Raw genomic sequence first — 23,538 nt, forward strand, 5'->3', positions numbered from 1 at the left:
GTATCCTATTGATGTCCATTGATCCTGCTTTATATCCCAGTATACCTTATAACCTGATTGTAACGGAAGTCTGGGTAAAACTGCATAAGTTATTTTATTTTAAAAGCTCCCATGCCACAAACAGAATTTACAGGGAGTTTTATTCTGCAAGGTTGAAAGTGGGAGTAGATATTAATGAACACTTATGTGAGTTAAACAGGTTAAGGGAAGAGTTGATGTTGAGGGGGAAAACAGTGTCTGAACAAACCCTCATTACCGTTATAATCAATTCCCTTGATTCTAGCTGGGATAATTTTATATCACAATTGGATAATGTCAATTACAACAATTTATCTCTAGAAGTGCTATCTGGTAAATTAATAGCAGAAGATAACTTGCGAAAATGTAGGGCATCTTTCCACAAGAAAGAAAAACCCTTAAGAAAGCCCGATAGTTCAGATAGAGCATCTACTATCGGAGAATGCTTCAACTGTGGTTCAAGAGAACGTTACAGAAGGGATTGCCCACAAAATGTGAATGCCAGGGCATGTCCAAGGACACCTTCTGGTAGTAAGTGCATAGAGAGGTCATTCCCTCCAGGCAGAAAACCAAGTGGAGATGTTCCTAACCAGAGAAGGGGTAAATGGCCAAATAGAGGCAACAAAAGGAATGATCTTAGGTTTAATGATGGTTCTGTAGGCATAGTAGAAACCACTGAGTCGGAACTTACAAGGGAACAGCGTGAGCAACTATGGTTAATGGATAGTGGAGCTAGTAACCATGTTGTGAGTGACCGAAGGTTGTTTGTTAACATGAGAAGGCATAAATCCATAGTCAAAGTTGCAAACGGTAAAAAGGTGAATGTTGTTGGCATTGGAAATGTTTATATTCCTGGAATAGGAGAAATTAATGAAGCATTGTATGTACCTGAGATAGACCATAATTTGCTAAGCTTAATGAGGCTATGTGAGAATCCCAGAATAGAGATTCTGTTTGCAGAAGGAACAGCTGTAATTACAAATAACAAATGTATGATTGGGGAGGTGTTGAAGATAGGTGGTTTGCCTTACTATTCCCCCAATGCGAATGCTGAGGCATTTAGTGCTAGCAATTATACTATCTCATCTGGTAGTAATAATGGATCCCAGTTAGAATTGGGTAGTGAGCATCAAGACTCTCAACAGAGGAAGTCTTGTAATAATGATTGTAAAGTTAATATTAACAATAAAAAGTTTGTAAGTTTTAATTTAAAGTCAAATAATAAGGAACCTGAGAATGCCAATACAGTTTCTATAGGTGAACCGTTGCACAATGAATGTGCTCATTTGATGCATCGCAGGTTAGGTCATGTGAGTTTTCCTATAGTGAAAAAGGTAACCGAACACTCAAGGGGAACCAAGATCAATGATTGTAACACGTTTCTAGATTGTTCAATTTGCAGGAGTGCGAAACTGAAAGTGACATCTGCGCCCAAGAGGTCTCAGAGGTACTCCGAACACACGTTCCAGCTTGTCCATATGGATTTGGTAGGTTCTTTCGCACCTTCCATTGGCAAGAGACGGTACTTCCTTACCATAGTTGACAACCACAGTAGATTTGGGTTCGTCTTTCCCTTAACACCTAAAAAAGAAACATTGGCTAAGTTCAAAGAGTTCTGTAGCTTAGTCGAGAACCAGCATAAAGTCAGGGTTAAGAAGATCTTAACTGACAGAGGGACTGAATTTAATTCAAGTCAGTTTTCTAGCTGGTTGAGGAGTAAGGGCATAATCCATTTACGCACCGCGCCTTACTCCGCGTTTCAGAATGGTGTCGTAGAACGACGCAATGGCATATTGCAGACGATGATGCGGTGCGCCCTAGAGGATGCCGAACTAAACTTTGCATACTGGGTGGAGGCGGTCAGATACGCAAATTACACCTTAAATTGAGTGTGGTCTAGGATGGTGCAGAAGACCCCATACGAGGTGCTATACAGCCATAAGCCTAATTTGGCACACCTCCACGTTTTCGGGGTGATGGCTGATGTTCATATCCCAAAGGAGCTCAGGAGGAAAGGAGATCGAATTTCAGTTAAGCTGAGATTTGTCGGTTATGAGCAAGGCTCCAAGGCATTTAGGTTTGCGTACCCGAATGGGAAGCTGGTTATATCGAGGTCTGCTACCTTTCATGAAGGGGCTAATTGGAGTAAGATCCATGCTAATGAGATTCTCACTCAGAACCCTTCCCGTAGTTTTGATAAACAGACCGAGGATGTATCAGAGAATCTACCTGACGATAGGGATACATCTAGTTCTGGGAAGTGTGCATCCCATGTACCCTTGAAAGGGATATTAAAGCGTAAGATGGGGGTGGCCGGGAAGGATAGGCACCCAGCTTCAGAGATGCACTGTGAAGATCACGAAGATGACCCATCAGATGACTCTGATGCGAATGATGCGCGTAGAGACAGACCAGTTAGATCTACCAGAGGTAACAAACCTAGAAGGTATGATGATTTCATTACCTCAGTCAATCAGGTTTCAGCCACACCTCAGAAATATGAGGATGTGCTGGCCTTACCTAATTATGAACAACAAAAATGGCTTGCCGCTATGGATATGGAGTTAGATAGCCTGAAAAAGCTAGACGTATTCACGCCAATGAGATTGCCCAAGGATAAGAGGGTGATCGGCACCAGATGGCTTTTTAAGAAGAAGCCTATTGAAAATGGAGGTTTTGTTTATAAGGTGAGATTAGTAGCGCAGGGATTCTCGCAGAGATTCCCTGACGATTACGAGGATACTTTCTCGCCTACGGTGCGCCCTGAGAGCGTGAGAATGGCTCTCACTATTGCTACCCTGCGAGGTGAAAATATATATCAGTTTGATATACAGACTGCGTATTTGCACGCCCAATTAAATAAAGAACTGTATGTGAGGATTCCTCAGGGAGTAAGCCATCGGGAAGACGATGTTTGGTTGTTAAACAAGAGCCTATATGGCTTAAAACAATCTGGTAAGCGATGGTACGAGTGTCTCACTAAAAGCCTGAAACAGATGGGCTTTTCACCATCGTCGGCTGATGAATGTGTTTTTGTTAAAGACCATCAGGGCATTAGGGAAACAATTCTGTTGTATGTAGACGACATCTTGTACATTTGTAAATCTGAGGACAATTACAAGAAGTTCTCAGATGGCCTAAGCAAAAGTTTTGCGCTAAAATCATTAGGCCGTATCAATAAATTCCTAGGGGTGCAATTCGTAAAAACCAAGAAGGGGTTTCGACTCTCTCAGCAAGATAAGATCTTGGAATTAGTTAAGGAGTGCAACATGGTAGAGGCAAAACCATGTGATACCGCTTTGGCAACAGATTTCCTTAAAAACATGTACACTGAAAATACGGAATTTCAGAATAAGACCCTTTACAAATCCGTGATTGGGTCGCTGTTGTACATCGTGAATTGGACAAGGCCGGATATCAGTTTAACTGTATACGTGTTGTCTAGACATTCGGAACATCCCACACAGTACCATTGGAATGGGATCAAAAGAGTCCTAAGATACTTAAAGGGTACTGTGAATTACTCGTTGTTGGAGCCAGAAATAATCGGAGAACTAAGGTTGAGTTGTTATTCGGATGCCGATTGGGTAGGGGATGTTAGATCTAGAAAAAGTACCTCGGGATACATTGTACATCTGAATGGTAGCCCTGTGTATTGGTACTCTGGGAAGCAGAAGCTAATTGCAACTTCCACAGCGGAAGCTGAGTCTGTGAGTTTGTCCAAAGCTTCCAATAACCTAGTTTGGTTTGATGATCTTTTGGTGAGCTTATGGAGGGAGCCCATGTATCCTATAAATATCTATGAGGACAACATGGCTGCTGTTAACATATCGGAAGCTGATGCTGTAGGTCAAAGATCGCGCCATATTGATATTAAGAATAAACATGTAAGGCAATTGGTGAGAACAGTTTTCATCAAAACCATCTATTGTGAAACAAGGGGAAAGGTGGCGGATGTGTTTACTAAACCGCTGCCTCGTGATCAACATCATTATCTCCTAGGTAAAATATCGATGGCTATGTAAAATGTACTGACTGTTGATGTGTATATGTATTCAATGATGTATGTATGTTTGTTATCAAATCAAATAGCCACAGAGAAGGGGATTGTCACGAGTGTTTTCAGAATTGCTGTAGCTACTTGATCAGTTACAAACATTATGGATCCAATCAAGCCATCTCCTGTTTGCAATTAACTGCAAGCCTTCCCGCCCTAGTTAATTGCAGGTTAACTCCCCATATAAGCACGGACCTTTCTGCTTGCTATTTGGGCCTAGACGCTGTTTAGGCCTAGATGCAGAACCAGTGCTAAAGCACTGGACGCAGAGCCCAAAGCAGAGCTGCAGAAGGGAGGAGAACTCAGCTAAGGAGTCCTGATGGCTGCAGCAGAGATAACAGCAGAAAAGGAGCCAAAAAGCTGTGTAAAGATACTCCCACGGAGCTAGCTGCAACTGTGAGTTGGGGAGCCTTTTGAAGCTTCCAATTTTGGCTTGCCTTTTGCTGAGTTGAAGCACACAAGCCAACATCTGAACTGTTGCTGCTGGACAGTTTCCCTCCCAGGAGCTTCAAGCCACATTTGCTGATTGAATTGTTTTTCACAGGTGACTTTTAGCCGTGAAGCCTGCGCTGCTGCCCTTCTACCACCTTGATGATGTATCGACACCGAAGTTGTTTAATGTCATGTTAGTTTTTTCTTATGGACTGTTTCGGTACTGTGGAGAGGAATTTAGGGAGATGGCCTGGCTTCATTTAACCAAGATAAGACTTTGTTATTAGACTTCCGGTTGGTGATTTGCTGTGACAGGGTGTGAGTGAGTGCTTGCTGCTCCTCAACACCCTTTAGCATCGCGTTTTGGGGATCCCCTTGGGGGACGCGGGACCCGGAGAGCCCTGCGGGCAAAAGAGGAAGCCGGACGAGCAGGAGGTGGGTGCGATCACCTCTCGCTGGACCAGGCGGCTCTGCCTAGCCAACGCAGTGAGCGGCCATTCATGGCGGGCACGAAGCAGCAATAACCAACAAAGACGGGAAGCTTAGAAGAAGATCGGAGGTGCGGTGACGGATTTAAGCCTATTCCCCTATACCTGAGATCGTGCGGTAAAGAGGAGGTCGGTGGAGCTGGGAGAGGAGTGCTCAGAGCGGCGAGAGGCAGTGACAGAGAGGACAGAGCAGCCTGTACTCCCGGCGATCCGATCTGATAAGCCGAAGAGCAGACGAGAAAACGGAGGGAGTGGATCGTATCTGTAAGGAGTTTTGGAAGGTGCGGTGTGGCGAGGGAGTAAAGGAGAAAAGAAAGTCCATTGCTGGGACTGGCTTTTTATATCGGGATCGAGTAGAAAAGAGCAGGAGCAATACAGTGACTGGCTGTTTGAGGCTCCTATCAAACAGGAAGTACGTCCATTAATCCGGAAGAGTGGAAGAGCAGTGGTTGAACAAGAAGACGTTCTGGCAGAGACTAATATCATAGAGTTTGGCTGGATCCCAGCAAAGCGGGAAATTGAAGAAACTGAAGACCTCCTATTTATACCCCATAACTCCGTAAAATAACATACTTATACCCACATTTCCATATATGTTAACATTTTCTTTATCCTTCTCTTGAATATCTGGGATAGTAATAATTGAACTCTGTTTCTCTTTTCAAATTGATAAATATTAAAAATTAGATTTGTTAAGCTATCTTATAGATATAAACAAAAGGAAAAATTACATATATATATATATATATTTAATATAAAATAAAAAAAGGGGGGTTGATTATATATGAGAATTCAGACCTCTATAAGTATTACTAGATAAAAAAAAATAGGGTCTGATCATATACAAGAATCGGGAATTGTATCCTACTAATTAATTATTATATAGTGTTTATATTCATAGTACAGTATTATATAGTATTTCATATTTATTTATATTTATTGTAATCTATTCCTATTTATATTTATCATATTTATCTATATTCAATTTTTATTAAGATCTGAACTCAGACTTGATTAACTTATTGTATTTACCTATACCAATACTCTTTACTAGGATTAGAACTTAGAACTTAGAATTTACTAACTTAAAATAATTATTTGTACAATCTATTTATATTACTTATTTTATATTAAGAGTGAATTTAGACTCTTATAAGTGATTAATTGATTAGGATTGATATTTTGTTTAATCTATTTAGAGGAGAACTATATAATTTTAATTACATAATTATATAATTAGTGACTGTTAATCACTGGAAAGTGTATAGTAGTCTACCACAGTAACTTAGAAACCTAGAACTTACTATTAAGTGGGAATTATTGAGAGTGTAGGGAGGACTAACAAAGGAGTGAAATAAAGATATAAGAAAGCTCCTCAGAGAAAAAGTGGCTAGGGCCACTGGATGAGAATCTGGAGAAAGATAGAGGAGATATTAAAAGACCAAAACTCGGTCCTGAAAGATATGGCAAGTTTGACCTCCACAATTGCGAAAACCGGTAAAAAAGCGACATCTATACCTACCCTAGCGATGTCTTCCCCAGCTACCCAGAAATCAGTGGAAGGTCTTCAGAAATTAGACAAACCCCCTGCAACTCCTACATTGCAAACGGTGCAAACATCCCTTCAGTCAATCCAAGAAACAATGCTTGCGATGCAAGAAAAACTCTTGAATAGCCACTCTGAACTAAAATCAGATATCCATGCTCTTGATTTTAAAATGAACGAAATCCAAAATGCTATTGCTAGTAACGAAAACAGAATTTTAAAAGCAGAACAAAGAATTGAAAAAAACGAGAAAAAACTGGACACAGTGAACCAAACCTTGTCGGCACAAAACAAAGAAACAGAAGATGCGCTGATCCAACTTGAGATGGATAAGGCCTCGTTTTACTTGCGTTTCCAGAACATCTCGGAGGAAAAAGAGGAGGACTTAGGTGATAAGATGGCGGAATTGATTGCAGAAACTCTGCAGCAAGATAAGCAGGAAATAATTCGTGAGATTGACAAGGTGTACAGAGTCCAGACGAATTACGTAAGAAGGAACAGACTCCCCAGGGAGGTCCATGTGCGTTTTGCTAGGAAAAAAGTTAGGGACATCCTGTATAACATAGCCCGGGAGGAAAAAATTACCTATGGAGGAAAAGAAATTAATATTCTGAAACAAATTCCGAGAAGAGTGAGGGAAAGGAGGAAAAATTATAGGTTCTTGACAAACCATCTAAACAGGAGGAATATAATTTTTAGGTGGCTTTTGCCAGAAGGATTGCAAATTTCCTGGCAAGGGAGGAAAATAAGAATTGACTGTCTAAGTGATGCTCAGGACTTTTTAGAACAACTAAGGGGAGGAGAGGAGGAACAAACTAGTAAGGAGGATAACGAGATAGTAAATACGGAAGAAGAGATATCCCAAGAGCAAATTACTAGAGAAGATATAGAAGAGGAGAAGAAAAAGGAGGATACTGAGGAAAGAGGAAAAAAATCAAGACCAGTGAGAGCCGTAACTTTAAAAGGCAAATAAGAACAAGAGACTAGAAACTAATTTTAGAAATGAACGATACTAAGATCATATCGGTAAACGCGAACGGTTTAAATGATTACAAAAAAAGAAGGATAATATTGTCAAAATTGGCGAAACAAAACCCTGATATTATCTGCATCCAAGAAGTTCATATAAAAAAAGATGAGGCTGATTATCTAAATTATTGTAAATTTGGTAAAGTATTCTCCTCATTAGCTGAGAAAAGAAAAAGGGGGGTCGCCATCTATGTTAAGAAAGGAATAATGGCAGAATGCAAAGATAAAGATGGAAAAGGGAGAATACTTATAGTTGAAATAACGAGAGGCAATGCTAGGCTGTTATTGGTAGGGGTTTATGCACCGAATAAAAAACAAGGGAAATTCTACAGGAAATTGCAGGAACAGTTGGCAAATTGGGCACATCTTGAAATTTGTATGCTAGGGGACTTTAATGGAATTGTGGATCCAAAGCTTGACTATAAGAGCGATACAACAAAAAAGAATAAAAGATCTCCCCTACCAAAGACTTTCTTTGACTTAGTAGATGAGATAAATTTAATTGACATGTGGCGTACCTTACATCCCCAGGACAGACAATTTACATTTTATTCCATCCCACAGAACTCCTGGTCCCGAATTGATATGGTTTGGGCTACCAGAAAATTGGCGTTAGAAATTAAGAAAGTTAATATGGGCTCTAATACTTGGGCAGATCATAAGCTCCTAGAAATCAGTTGGTCCCACGATATGAAGAAAATACAACAGAGATGGAGTTTAAGGACCAATCTCTTAAACGAAAAAGAGTTTACACTAAAATTGAATGAAGAAATCAAACGCTTCTTCTTAGAAAATGGGAATCGAGAGACAGCCAAAGAAATGGTGTGGGACACTATGAAGGCGTATGTTAGGGGAATAGCTATTTCATATACTGCCTTTAAAAATAAGGAAAAAAGAAAGAGTAGAGAAGAACTTACTCAAAAATTATTACAAACTGAGGCCGAATTACAGCAACGACCGGGAGACGAGGCGACGAAACAACAGTGGTTGATGTTGAGACACCGATTGAATTTATTGGACCAGGAGGAGATGGCTCAAAAAATAAGAAGATCTAAGCATTATTGTTTCGAGAATGCTAACAAGTCGGGGAGATGGTTGGCGTATAAATTAAAAAAAGAGAAGGGAAAAAACCAAATATTAGCTTTAGAAGACCCGCAGGGCATCTTGTTGACAAAGGAAGAAGATAAATTAGAAAGTATAAGAAAATTTTATGAGTGTCTTTACAAAAACGAAGGAATTGAGTTAAATAAGGTAGAACAGTATTTGTTGGAAGCCAACCTCCCTCAAATTTCGGAAGAAGAAAAGGAAATGTTAAACGAAAAGATCACCATAGAGGAGTTAAGATCTGCCTTATCTAAAATAAAGAAGAATAAAACCCCAGGCCCTGATGGTCTCCCTGGGGAACTATATCAAAAATTTGATGATGCCCTGAAATTGGAACTGCTAGAAATTTTAAATGATGTTATTGCTGGTATAACAATCCCAGACTCCTGGAGGGAAGCCTATCTGACGATCATTCTGAAAGAAGGTGCCGACCCGAAACAGATTTCCAACTATAGACCCATCTCACTGCTTAACGCAGATTATAAATTATTTATGACTATAATTGCGGAGAGATTTAAGAAAATTCTAAACCGATGGATACACAAGGATCAAAATGGTTTTCTCCCTGGGAGACAGATTAGAGACAACTTGAGAATAGTCTTAAATACTATTGAATACTATGAACAACACCCTGGAAAACAGATGGCTTTAATGTTTGTTGATGCCCAAAAGGCATTCGACAATTTAAATTGGACCTTCATGATAAATCAAATAGATCTAATGGGATTTGGGACTAACTTCAGGAGGATGATAGAGAATATCTATCATAATCAGAGGGCAAACATACTAGTGAATGGAGACAGAACTCGGACATTTCAGATCCAAAGAGGAGTCAGGCAGGGATGTCCCTTATCCCCCTTACTTTACATTCTAGCACTAGAGCTCCTACTTAGAAAGATTAGAGCAAATGAAGATATCAAAGGCTTAAAGATTAGGAAGGAAACATTTAAAACCCAGGCTTTTGCGGACGACGTCGCCTTTATAATTGAAGACCCATTAGACACCGGCTCAAAATTAATGCAGGAAGTCCAGAACTATGGAGAAGTCGCGGGCCTTAAACTTAATAAGAACAAAACTAAAATAATCGTGAAAAATATGACAAACCTACAAATGAAAGAATTAGAAGATCTATTAGGCCTCCAGGTAGTTAAGAAAATAAAATATTTGGGAATATGGATTACCGCAAGACTATCTTCATTAAAAGATGATAATTATATTCCCCTATTGCAGAAAATCAATCAAGACCTTGATAGGTGGAGGAGACTTAAATTGTCCCTGACTGGGAAAATTGCGGCGATCAAAATGAATATTTTACCTCTTGTGCAGTACTCTTATCTGCCTCCTTGTCTTGTCTTTCCTGTTGTTGTTGTTGCTTTTGTTTAAGTAACTTAGCTTGAGCTCGACTTATACGTTGATCCTTAACTTCAATCATCCGAACCGGGTCCAAGATTGGAGAAGATTCCAGCAGGGGCTCATCCAGAAAACCTCCTTCTGCACCTTGCACTTCTTTTAATTCCTTCTTAGACTGTTCTTGCAGTTCTCGTTGAGGTTGCTTCTCTTCACTCTCTTTAATCTCCAAAACTGTAGATGTACGTGGAGATGGTGTTCTTTCCTTAAGAATAGTAGTGTAGAAGTGCTGTGCCTTCTCCACGGTATTCAAACGGTATCTTTCTCCCTTGTATCTGAAAATTATGCCAACTGGTGCGTCCCACCGGAAAGGTATCTGTAAATTTTGCAATTCCTTAACAAGAAAGCCAAATTCTTTTCTAGCTTTCAGCATTTTAGGAGGCAATTCTTTATAAATTCCAATTCGTGAGCCCCCCACTTGTACAGAAGTGTAAAAGGATTTTTGCAGGATATCGTTTCTTATTTCTCTATCTGTAAAATATATGACCACATCTCTAGGTAATTGTCTTTGGCTGGCCACCCAAGAGTTCACTCTGTAAATTTTGTCTATTTTGTGAAAAACCACATCTGGATTAACTTGTAAAATCTTAGCCAGGGCCTCAGAACAAACTTGTCTCAAATCCTGTCTTTCCTCCTCTCGAATTCCTCGAAGCCGTATAGCAAACTCCATTGCCCTGAATTGTATCATGACAATCTTGTTTTCAACTCTTTGCATTTTATTGTCAACATCAGCAATTTTATAATCATTGTCTTTCATCTTAACATTAACTTCTGATTTAAGTTCTTCAACTTTAAAATCAACTTTCCCAATAAATTCTGCCAGGCCAGATGCCACTTCTGATATTTTTTTGGTCACCTTATTTTGATTCTGTTTCACCATATCTTTAACTTCATTAATTTCCTGCATAAACTCCTGATGTGATTTTTGAAGTTTATCATCTATCTCCTGTTGAGATTTTTGAAATTTGTCATCCAGAGTTCTAGAAATAAATTCTTTTAAATCTCCCACATCAAATTCTTTTTTCTGAGTCTGTAGCTGTTGAGCAGGGGGAAGCTGCGTTTCATGTTTGTGTGTGGGGGATCCCCCCCCTGTTGCCTTCCCTTCCTGCTTCTTTGAAGCCATCCTGCCACGTGATCTAGTTTTTCTAAAGAGGGAAGTTCCTTTTCCTTTCCCTCCTGTACAAAGACTTCTAAAAAAGTCCCCCAGATTTGATCAAATAAAGGTTGAAGTAAAACAAAGTCAAGTATTGAAAAGGGAGAAATTTTCCACTTGTTTCTCTTATTACAAACAAGGCAACTTTGTAGCAACTTGGAAACTTTGTAACAAAACAAGATAACTTCACCAATCCACACTCGCTGGCTCGTTAACTCTAAGGCTGAGCGCCATGTTTTTTCAAAGCACTTTCACTCATTCGCATTTTTCTCAGTTTAAAAAGTCAACAAAGCGCTAATACTTGCGTTTCCAAGTTTCAGGATTCAGGTAATTTCGCTGTTTATTAAAGCTGGTTCTTTTCGCTTTAAGTTTCCTGCAGCCGGCTTGTTCTGCGAAAGCAGAATCGTCCCACGTCGCCCGGAGTTTCAGCAGGTTGGGAGGGAGCCACGCCTGTTCTCTCCCCAGAAACTTCCCTGGGGGGTTGCAGGGGCTCGACCTGTGCCCTGCGATCTCTTCTTCCTCAATCCTACGGATTTGGAAGTTTTCGAGCCGCTTCTTCGTCTCGGAGCGGCTCTACGGGCGGCGGGGCTGGCGGAGCTTCAAAAGGCGCCGCCATCGCCGAAGACAGGGAAACCGTCTATACTTTTTTTTCTGACAGACACAGATCCTTCTCTAGGATTGACTTTATTTTGTTGACAGATGATTTACTTGTTAAGACAAAAAGAACAAAGATTTTTCCAAGAACTTTGACTGACCATAGCCCAGTATGGATAGAAATTGAGATGGACAAGGTTGAGAGACGTTCTTGGAGATTAAATGAGAATTTGTTTAGATATGAAAAAAATACAACAGAACTTAAAAAGCATTTGAAAGAATTTTTTGAAATAAATTTGAATAAAGGTACCCCAATTGAAATTGTGTGGGATGCAAGTAAAGCTTATATGAGAGGGGTACTTATCTACATGAACTCTAAACATAGACTGTTCCGACAAAAGAAAAGATCTGAACTGGAAATAGAAATAAAGAATAAAGAACAGTTACTTATTAAAAATCCAACAGATGAAAGAATACGTAGTGCTATAAAACTTTTGAAAGACCAATTTCAAATGCTTATGGCGGAACAAGTTGCAACAAACTTACAATATGCGAAGCATAACACATTTTGTAACGCTAATAAACCGGGCAGATGGTTGGCTTACACATTGAGGAAAAAACAAAGTATACGGACTATTGATAGTATTGATATTGGAGGGAAAGAAATCTTTCAACAAAAATTAATTAAAGAAGCTTTTGTGGACTATTATACTAAATTATATGCTAAAGAGGAGGTGCAGAATGGACTTATAGAAAAATATTTAAACGATAAAAGAGTTACAAAAATTACTGATCAACAAAAGGAAAGAATGAATTATCCTATAACAGAGGAGGAGATAATAGTAGCAATTAAACAGTTAAAAACAGCCGAAGCTCCTGGCACGGATGGCTTGACCGCAGTGTATTACAAAACTTTGCAAGCTGAAATGGTGGAACAACTTAGAGATTTATTTTGCAATATTCAGCAAGGGGGTAAAATACCCCCATCATGGACAACAGCTTACATATCTTTGATACCAAAAGAACAAATCGGTCCTAAAAAACCAGAGAACTATAGACCAATATCTCTTTTGAATACAGATTATAAAATCTTTGCGAAAGTACTAGCCAACAGGTTGATGCCAGTAATTCAAAAGGTAATTCATGATGATCAAGCGGGATTTATCGAGGGCAGATATATGAAGGACAATGTAAGGCAAGTAATAGATTTATTGGAATATCTTGAGAAGAATAAACAGATCCCTGCAGTGCTGGTCTTTTTGGATGCAGAGAAGGCCTTTGATAGAGTGGATTGGAATTTTCTATTAAAGACTTTGAAAAAGATGGATTTTGGGGATCAATTTATACAGGCGATTTCGGCAATTTATCAAGAGCAAAAGGCACAGATCATTATTAATGGAAGTCTGACAACAGAGTTTAAAATTGAAAAAGGAACAAGACAGGGATGTCCGTTGTCCCCACTTTTATTTATTTTAACACTAGAAGTCTTGCTAAATACAATACGGGACTCTAATATCTTGAAAGGTATAAAGATTAGGCAAGAGGATTACAGAATAAAGGCATTTGCAGATGATCTGGTTGTTACCCTATCACAACCAATGGAATCAATAATCTTGATGAAGGATATTATACAAGACTATGGTAAAGTTTCAGGTTTTAGATTGAATCCAAAAAAGACTAAAATGATAGCTAAAAACATGACACAAGATCGTAAACATGAGCTTGAAGGAGGGCAGGTTTTGAGACTGTACCTAAGGTAAAATATCTAGGAGTTCAGGTTGCAGAATCAAACATTAAATTGTTTCAAAATAACTATGAGGTGTTGTGGCGAGAGGTGCAGAAAGATATGGAGGCTTGGAAAAAACTGCAGCTGTCTCTACTTGGAAGAATAGCAGCAGTTAAGATGAATATTTTGCCAAGATTTCTTTTTTTGTTTCAAATGATTCCGGTGCTTAAAAGTGATAAACAATTGAAAGTTTGGCAATCTGGAGTGAATAAGTTCATCTGGAACGAGAAGAAGCCGAGAGTGAAACTGAAAATTATGCAAGATGTTCCAGAAAGAGGAGGTCTTAAACTTCCAAACCTACAGCTATATTATGATGCAGCAGCTTTAACTTTAACAAGTGATTGGTTTGGAAGTAAAAAGGCTGGAATATTGAATGCAGAAAGTTTTGATCTTGAATTTGGATGGCATGCTTACTTATTTTATGATGACAAAGTTGATAAAGTATTTAAAAGTCATATACTTAGGGACTCTTTGATGAGAGTTTGGAAGAAGCATCGACTCAAATGGGATTATAAAATACCGCTATGGCTGGATCTTGGTCATACTTTGTGGAATACAAATATAATGTCACTCGGGGGGGGTTTATACAAAGAGGTTCTTTTTACAGATGCGGGCAGATGGCAGCTGAAGACATTGCAGACACTGTTGGACGAAGGGATTAATTTAACTTGGTTACAATATAATCAATTACAATTGAGATGGAAAGAGGACCAAAAAACTGGTATTATGTTGCACGAGGAAGAATTGGTTAAACATATAAGAGAGAAAGGTCCAATGCATATCAAAAGGCTTTATAATGTCTTGCTAGAAAGGGACTCAGAAACTGAATTAGTTAAAGACTGTATGATTAAGTGGGCACAAAATTTTGAAGAACCAGTGATGTTGGAAACATGGGAAAAAATTTGGGTTCAGAATGTTAAATTTACACAGTCGCAGAATCTGAGGGAAAATTTCTACAAAATGTTTTATAGATGGCATTTAGATCCCAAAAAGTTGTCATGTATGTACCCTAATGTTCAGCCAAAATGTTGGAGATGTGAATGTTTGGATGCTACGTATTATCATGTTTGGTGGACCTGTAGGAAAGTTAAGGCTTTTTGGATAAAAATTTGGTGGGTCATGCAGAATGTTTTGAAGAAAAAAATTCAATTTTCTCCACAACTGTTTTTATTGGGTATAGTTAAGGGTTTTTCATTGGGTGAAACAAAATTGATATTGTATATGATAACAGCAGCAAGATTGTTGATAGGTAAATACTGGAAGAATGAAGCTTTGCCCACTATCGAGGAATGGACTTTGAAGATGGCCAGTTTTGCAGAGATGGCGAAGATTTCAGCATATTTAAAAGATTGTTCACAAGAGACTTATGAATGGGAATGGAAAAGGTGGATAGAATATGTTCAGAACAAATATCAAACTAGAAAGTATCAAATAGCTTTTATTTGAAAATAATGTATTGGAAATATTTTAATGTAATGAGGTAAAGAGAAAAATTATACAGGGGAGGGAGGGGTTTAAGTTTATATATAAGTGTTATATTAAGGGTTTTTTATGAGTATGAGTATATTATAGGGAAGTCTGGGGGGGGGAGGGTTAGGGAGGGTTAGGGAGGTTGGGAAGTCTGGGGGGGAGGCGGGGGGGGAAAGGGGTGAAAATGTAATTGTAAAACTTTTGCAATAAAAAAAAATGAATATTTTACCGAAATTTCTATTCTTCTTTCAAAATATACCGGTATCACTGGATAAAAAATTCTTTCTGGATTTGAATAAATATATCAGGAATTTCTTGTGGGAGGGTAAGAAATCAAGGATCTCTCTTAAGACACTTCAAGGGAAAAGAAATTTGGGAGGGTTTGGGCTCCCTGATTGGGAATTATACCAAAAGGCGGCAAAAATAATTTGGATAAAGGAGTGGATTAAATTACAAGAAGGGAGAACTCTGACACTAGAAGGACATGACCTCCATGAAGGATGGCATGCTTACCTCTGGGATATAAAGGATAGGAGGAAAACGTATTTTCATAAACATAAAATAAGAGAGACATTGATTTGTACGTGGCTGGAAATTAGACAGAAGATATATACCAAGGTTCCTAGCTGGTTGTCGATTATGGAAGCTCTAGTGGTCCCAAATAGGAGAGGAAACTATAAACTGGGCACATATAAGGATATCTTGGACGAAGAAGGGAAGCTCAAACCTTTGGAAGCATTGAGGGACCAGGGGTTCAATCTGGATTGGTGGAACTATCTCCAAATTAAGTCTAGATTTCAAGAAGATAGAGATAGAAGGGGTATTGAAATGAAATATGGATATTTTGACAAAATTATTTGGGGTCCAGATAAGAAAATGCTATCCAAAATTTATAACTTTATATTAGATGAGGATAGAGCGGAGACGATAGCTAAAAAACAGTTAAGCATTTGGGAGAAAAACTTAGGATATGCCCTTAATTTCAATGACTGGGAGACAGCTTGGAATAGGAATCTCAAAATAACAAAATCGGCAACATTCAGGGAAAATCACTACAAAATGTTGCATAGGTGGTATCTAGCCCCGGACAGGCTGGCTAAAATATTCCCAAACTCTTCTGCTTTATGCTGGAAATGTGGAAAAACGGTCGGCACCTTTTATCATCTTTGGTGGACTTGTCCTGAGACCAAAAAGTTTTGGTTAAAGATCCGACTCTGGCTCTCTGAAATAATGGGACAGGAGATAGTCCTGGCCCCGGAATTCTTTCTCTTAGGTATGACGGAAGATGGTCTCAACAATAATAAAACCCATTTGGCAATTCAAATTATTACTGCGGCTAGAATAGCCTTTGCGAAACTTTGCAAATCTAAATCTACCCCCTCTGAGGAAACATTAATAAATAAAATCCTAGAGTGCGCAGAGATGGCTAAACTGACAAACGAGCTAAAAAATGAAGAAAATTCTAAGCACTATGAAGTATGGGGAATTTGGTATAACTGGTTAAAGAATAGGATAAAAGTATGATAATAGGCTATAGTTGCTTAAACACCAGAAATGGACTTAATTGTATAGAAATGTAGAGAATTATATAGTATTGTATAATATAATGTATAGTGATAGTTATGGATGGAATCCATCCAATATTTGACTTATGAAATGTGTAAACACCGTACCCCGGATCAAGATTGAGATTGTATTTTGTCTTTTTAAATACTAGAAAACTCAATAAAGTATATATATATATAAAAAAAAAAAAGACTGTTATTAATGTGCCTTTTTAAAGATATAGTGTTTTTTAAACATTTTGAAGTGAAGTATATTTTTATACAAGACTCCTCTGCTAGTTTTATTTCAGTCCTAGTGTGTTTGCTCGTGAGCTGGTTCATGGTTCGGGGACAACCCTCAACCCCATCCTGACAATTTGTCTAGCTCTTATTCCCACCTCCTAGTTACTTTCTAATAATAACATGCAAGGGCCAATATGTTGATTAATCTTGTGCCTAAGATGAAGAAATAAGGATTAAATATTAGAGCAACATAAATGCAGAAGAAAGGATGGTGTTTAGAATTCAAAGTGATAAATACAGGTAGTCATTAACTTATAACCACAATTGGGACCAGAAATCCAGCTGTAAGTCATTGTAATTGTAAGTCGAGGCCCTCTGTGATGCACCCACATTTTTTACATCTTTTGTGGTGGTTGTTAAGAGAATCACTGTGTTCATTAGGCAAAGCCATTCTTCTGTATGGATGGTTTTTGCTGGAAACTAGCAAAAAGCACTAGAAACCAGCCCCCCCCCCAAAAAATGCAGATCATGGTGACATCACTGCAGAATGTTGCAATTAATTATAAAAGTGATTGATTGCCAAGCACCTGTCATAATGTTGTATGACCACAGGGGACAGTACAAAAATTTATAATGTATGTTTGTGTATGTGCACGTACTCTCTACAGGCCATAAAGCTCCCATTCCGTCCACTTCTTAAATGTGAATGGTGGTTAGGCAACAGGTTGTAAAGGTGAGGACAACCTTTGTCACATTTTGTTTTTAAATCTATGCTCCACTTTTTTGCTTTTGGGATCACAAAGCAACTACATATGTTCTGTTTCTTGGCTGGAAAATATATATATAAATGCATATATGGAATTGTATCATTTACCATTTTTTACCATTTACTTATAGGAATTTGTTTGGGAATGCAGCTGGCAGTAGTGGAATTTGCAAGGAACTGTCTAAGCTGGCAAGGTATGTGCTTAATCAATGCTATTTTACATCTAATTATTTGCGGTAAACCCCACTCAACTTAGTAAAAATCTAGTAATTATAAGCTCTGTAAGTAAAGAAATCTCCACTTATAGCAGGAGATAGTTCTTAGTTGCATTCACTAATTAATCAGACTGAGGGAATAAAGCAAGATAATTTTATTTAGCAGAATTGTTGTATAAGAAGTTCCCTCCCTAGGAAAAGCATGTCAGGAGGAATGCAGAAAAATAATTAACATTGGGTTTTTTTAATAGAATTATCTCATTATTTTTCAATAATATGTTATTTATACCGTGTTTCCCTGAAATGAAGACCCGGTCTTATTTTCTTTTATATGCACCAGGTCTTATTTTGGTAGGATGTCTTACCCGCTTACCTTAAGATCACTGCAGCCATACCTCCCATGGCCCGACACCTGTCACACCACTGCCAGACTTCTTCTGTGCTTCTCATGGCCATTTGTAGCCAGACGCCACATGGCTTGTCGCACTGGTGCCACCGCTCATGGCAGGAGGCTGTGTGGTTTGTTGTGCTGTTGCACGCACGAGCAGTGGCCGGCGCGATGAGACTTGTGGCATTCTGCTGTGAGCGGCAGCACCAGCATGAAGCATCCGGCCACAAGCAGCCACAAGTGTCTGCAGAAGAAATCGGGCAGCGGTGCAACAAGTATCGGGGTATGGGAGGCCTGCCTTAGGTGATCCTAAGGTAAGCTGGGTGCAGGGCGCGTGGGGCAGTTCCACCCCCACCCCCACCCTAGCTTGATTTTTACACCTGTGCCTCGCCCCACCTTGTATAACCAAACAGTGGGTGGGGCTTAATTAAGTCTTATTTTGGGGATAGGGCTTATATTAGGTGCAGGCGTGAAAATCGAGCTAGGGCTTGTTTTGAGGGTAGGTCGTATTTTCAGGGAAACATGGTATATGTTTTAATTATTCAATTCAATTTTGGTGTTGCATAACTCCCAACCAACGCTGTAAGTAAAATTTCTATGAGTCAATCACACACTTTAAGTAATAAATTTCACTTCTTAGATTCCAGCCCCCTTCAGTACCCCTTTATCTTCTCTCTAGACTTTTAGGAATCTTCCATTCCTCCAGGCAAAGACAGGATGCTGATGCCTTTAAACTTACTGAAGAAAATTCCACACTCCTTGTGATAGGATCATGTTTCTAATGAAACTCTGATAACTGAAGAAAAAAAACCTTTGATCACCAAGAGTAGTCAAATAAACATCGTTGTTCAAACCCTTTTGAGTTCTTGATTCATTATCATTTTAGCCGTTGTCTATCCACTGCAGGATGAAGGCCTCTTCTGCATGTTTCCAACCTATATGGCCCTGAGCTTTCTTTTGCCAATTGGCCCACAATATTTGCTGATGTCGTAGATTCATCTTGTTTTAGGTCTCTTTAATGGACCATTTTTTATCAAGTGGGATCCATTCTATGACTGCCTTGGTCAACCTGCCATCAGTTCTTCTTGTTATGTGACCAGCCCATTAGCATTTAAATTCTTTTACTCTCTTGATGATATCATATACTTTCATTTGTTCTCCAATCCATGTGCAGGTCTTTCTATCTTGTTTCGTAATGCTGAACATGTTCATTTTTGATTATCTATGGGTATCTGCAACTAACTAATGATGTCAAAAGACTAAAAGTGTGTGTTTCATATTTGCATCACAATGTAATATGCAACAAACTGATGAGGCAGTCTTTTTGTGTCATAATGCCCATTTTCTTACTTTAATTATCTGTTTTTTTCTACCTTTATTGCAGTCACAGTGGTTAGGGGTGCAGATTTCAGGCATAGGCTTAATGTTCCTTATTGTTCATAGTGACTTTTTAAGCATATGCTCAGAGCAAGAAATCAATTGGGAAGTACTGTATTTATAGATGCACATCTGTTAGGTTTGCTGATATGAGTCTCTGCCCACAATGTCAGTTAGGGCATCATTCATAAATGTGTCTAGTCAGAACATGCTCATTTTAGTGGTTTACTTCATATTGTTTAATTGAAGAATATATTATGTATAATGTTAAAAAGCCAATGAGAAGAGTATTTTAATCATCAGAACCCACAGAGTTTATATCAGTTTTTTTAATTATTTTTTTTCTACAGATGCAAATTCAACAGAATTTGACCCCAATACAAAGAATCCTGTTGTAAGTATTGATTCCTCCTTCTGTTTAAACAGGTATTGGACTCTTCCCAGATTTGCTCATTCTTGATTAGACTTGTTAAATCACTTAAGACAGACAAACATTACTAATTCCAAGAAATCTGTTGCAAGCATCATTAAGAATGTTTTGAATAGGTCACTTTTTGTGCATAGATCTTGCATTGAATTTTATGAGCAGTCCAAATTACCTGATTTTTCAGTTGTACTCATAGTATTTTCTTTCCAATTCTTGTTTTATTTTTCTTATTACAAATTAAATAAAACTAATGTTTGGACAAATCCATTTAAAATCTATTGAAGAATACTAAATAAATACAGACCACCCATAATTTCATTTTTATATAAACATCATTTAAAGCAGACATTTATGCCAGACCAATTGCTTAAGAGATACAAGAGGGCAACACATCTAGAAAACCTTAGAAACTATAAGTTAAAGTCAGCAATGTTCAATTTCATTGCATCTTGGAAAGTGCAATAAATTCCAATATTGGCAAATGGCTAGAAAAGCTGTTTTAATTCATTGATGTAATTTACCATATTTACCATATTTTTCGGACTATAAGACACTCCAGACTATAAGACGCACCTAGCTTTTGGGGAGGAAAACAAGAAAAAAAAATCTGCCTCTGTCTCCCAGCAATTTGCCTCCTTGCAACAAACAGCAAACAGCCTGGTCAGCTTCAGCACAACCTGATTTAGCATGAGCAGCTGATTGGCAGTTGGATCTGCCTCTTGGAATACTGCCTATCAGCTGTTCCAGGCTGCGAGGATTGCCACCGCCCATCGCCAACCCTAACCCTAACCCATCACCACTGCTGCCTATCACTGCCTCCTCATGTCCCATTTTTGGCCTCTGCGCGTCCCGTTTTCAGCCATCATGCACCCCATTTTTTGCCTGTTCCAGGTGGCAGGGATAGGATGCTTCTCTCAACTCTCTAAGGTCACACATAACTGTAGAATATGCATGCTTGACTTTTGCTAGCACTGTTAGCTAAAAAATAATGGTTTGAATGCAGTAGATGCCAAAATAAAGACAGAGTTACTAAGTGTAGTACTTTTGTAAGAAATTGGATACATAAAATTATTTAACTCAAGCAGTTATTAGACAGTAATCTAATATATTGTGTTGTATAATGTTTGAGGTAAGTGATAAAATAATTGCTCAGTAAATCAAGACTAGTAAAGAAAGTGCAACATTGCATGATTTACATACTGTATTATTAATCAGTACAGAATAGGGCTGTGTGTATTAGGTTGGAATGTAAATTAACAATGACTAGTTACTATAATGAAAATTTCTTGTGTTCAGAGAGTGCTGACTACAATTTATGTAATCCTCTATTAATGATATGGTTTGAATATGTACAATATAAATAGTCCCTACAAGGAGATTTTGGTCAAGAAAAAGCAATTTATAATAACAAAAACCAGGAATATATAATATAACAAATGTTAAATGTTGAGTATGTTTTATCCAGCTTTGCCACCCAATAAATAAACTGGACTCTAGCATTTTTTTAAAAAACTATAAAATATCAATAATATCATGAACCCAAGAACACTAGATTAGAAAATGATTCTTATAGTTTGGGGTAGATTTTTTCAACGTCTCAGCATAATGTAGCCCAAAGAACTACATATGGTGATTTACTTCTGCAAGTTAAGCTGGATAATATCTGGTAGTACTTTGATGAAAACCCATAAAGAAATTCCAGACCTATAAACTAGTCTAGTCTAGACTAAACTAGATTAAACTAGACAGGTAAGGCAATAACAAACTAGTTCAATATTGTTGCTAATCTATAGCAATAACACAAGACAAAACTAGAATGAAACAACACAAAATTCTTATATAGATTTGTATAATATTTTGTAACATTATGAAATAGCAGTTATGATAACCTATGAACCAGTGGTGGGTTGCTCCCGGTTCTGTCCATTCTTTAGAACCAGTAGTAAAAGCTGTGGGAGGCTCTGCCCACCCACCCAGACGTCATAAATGATGATCTGCGCATCCTATTGCAAACCAGTAGTAAAGGTAAGTAGAACCCACCCCTGCTATGAACCATGAATTAGTGTTAACAGCATCGGTTTTCTGATCTTCCAGATGACTTGGTTATTTGTATTGATAACTTTGGGGTATCACTTGGATATCATATCCCAGATGCTGCTGTTACTTTAATATTATTTCATTCTTCCAGATACTTTTCAACTGAGCAATATGTCAATTACATGCTTTATCCATCTATTTTTATTTAGTCAAAGCACAAATATTATTTATTGGTAAAGATAATAAAGCCTCAATAAGACAAGACAGATTTCCTGTGTTTTAGAGGGATTTATGAAATGTCTTCTTTGTATTTTAGTAATTATTATTCAGTCTCTGATAAAGCAATTGACTAGCCAGCTTATGCAAATAAATACATTCCAGGTTTTCCAGGAAGAGAATAATTCTCCCTGGTTCTGTACAATAAAAAATTTAGACTGAATTTAGAGCAGAGATTTTCCATGTTGTCCCAGGTTACTCCCAGCTTGCAAGCCATTTTAGTGAACCCCAGAGATTTTTCCAAGCATTTTTTTTTTTTTTTTTTTTTTGGCAATAATGCAGAAAAAAACATAGAGCAGACTTTGGTGGCACTTCTGTGGGTTTAGATAATCCTCTTTTGAGGCAAATTTTTGTGTTGTAAAACGATCCAGAAGTTTGGTGCATTATTTAAGGTACACAGCTAGAAACCAGGAGACTGTGAGTTCTAGTTCTGTCTCAGGCACAAAGCCAGCTGGATGATCTTGGACTAGTCATTCTCTTTCAGCTTTAGGAAGAAGGCAATGGCAAATCTCTTCTGCCAAGAAAACTTCAGAGACTTGGGCAGACAGCCTGCCATGAGACAATATTGACTCAGAAGCACACACATACAAAATGTACCTCTCTCAATGTTTATATGGAATTTTTGGGTCTGTTTCTATTTCTTTTGGCTTTTATGTTGCTTTTATGTAATCATATAAAAGGCTGCACATTCTTCAGAAATGATTCTGAAGAAGTTTTTTGGAATTCTTATGAGCCAGTACCTTTGGCTTATTAAAGTAGCCCATTGTTGGAAGAAATGTCCATCTGGGTTCAGTTCCAAGTGGGGAGAAAGACACTGGAAATATGGAGGCTGTTTGGAAAGATGATTTAATGGTGGACAGGACCACATGGGATTTTTGGGTCATGGGCAAATGAGCACATGGAAGAGAGAGAGATTTATACTCTCTCTTGGGCCCCGCCGTGGAGCTTCCTGTTCCTATGTAAAAGCAGGTATTCTGATTGGTTGTCAGACTCCCATGGGGCCATGCAGGGGTGAATTTGTAGGTTGTCTTGAGTCCCAGGCTTGGTTGAATCTTACTGGGTGATGATGTAAAGAAAAGGGTTGTGTTCTGAAAGGGTGTTGGGCAATTCCTATTATGGCTTAATGGCATTGTCCTGGTTTGGATCTTGAGTGAGGGCTAATCCTATCATGTCCTGAGGTT

At 38.3% G+C, this 23,538-nt stretch overlaps 1 protein-coding gene across 10 annotated transcripts in view; it reads left to right on the forward strand.

Moving 5' to 3' along the window:
* The window catches only part of CTPS2 (CTP synthase 2), a 191,447-nt gene that overhangs the window by 97,711 nt on the left and 70,198 nt on the right, over positions 1–23,538 (forward strand). For all 10 annotated transcript variants that reach the window (XM_087871414.1, XM_087871413.1, XM_087871415.1 and 7 more), the window contains 2 exons: positions 17,769–17,831; positions 19,968–20,011. In XM_087871414.1, the coding sequence (XP_087727540.1) occupies positions 17,769–17,831; positions 19,968–20,011 (107 nt within the window). The remainder of the gene's footprint in view (positions 1–17,768; positions 17,832–19,967; positions 20,012–23,538) is intronic.

The sequence above is a fragment of the Pantherophis guttatus genome, chromosome 5 (assembly GCF_059756535.1).
Source record: "Pantherophis guttatus breed Tessera chromosome 5, ASM5975653v1, whole genome shotgun sequence".
NCBI classification, from domain to species: domain Eukaryota; kingdom Metazoa; phylum Chordata; class Lepidosauria; order Squamata; family Colubridae; genus Pantherophis; species Pantherophis guttatus.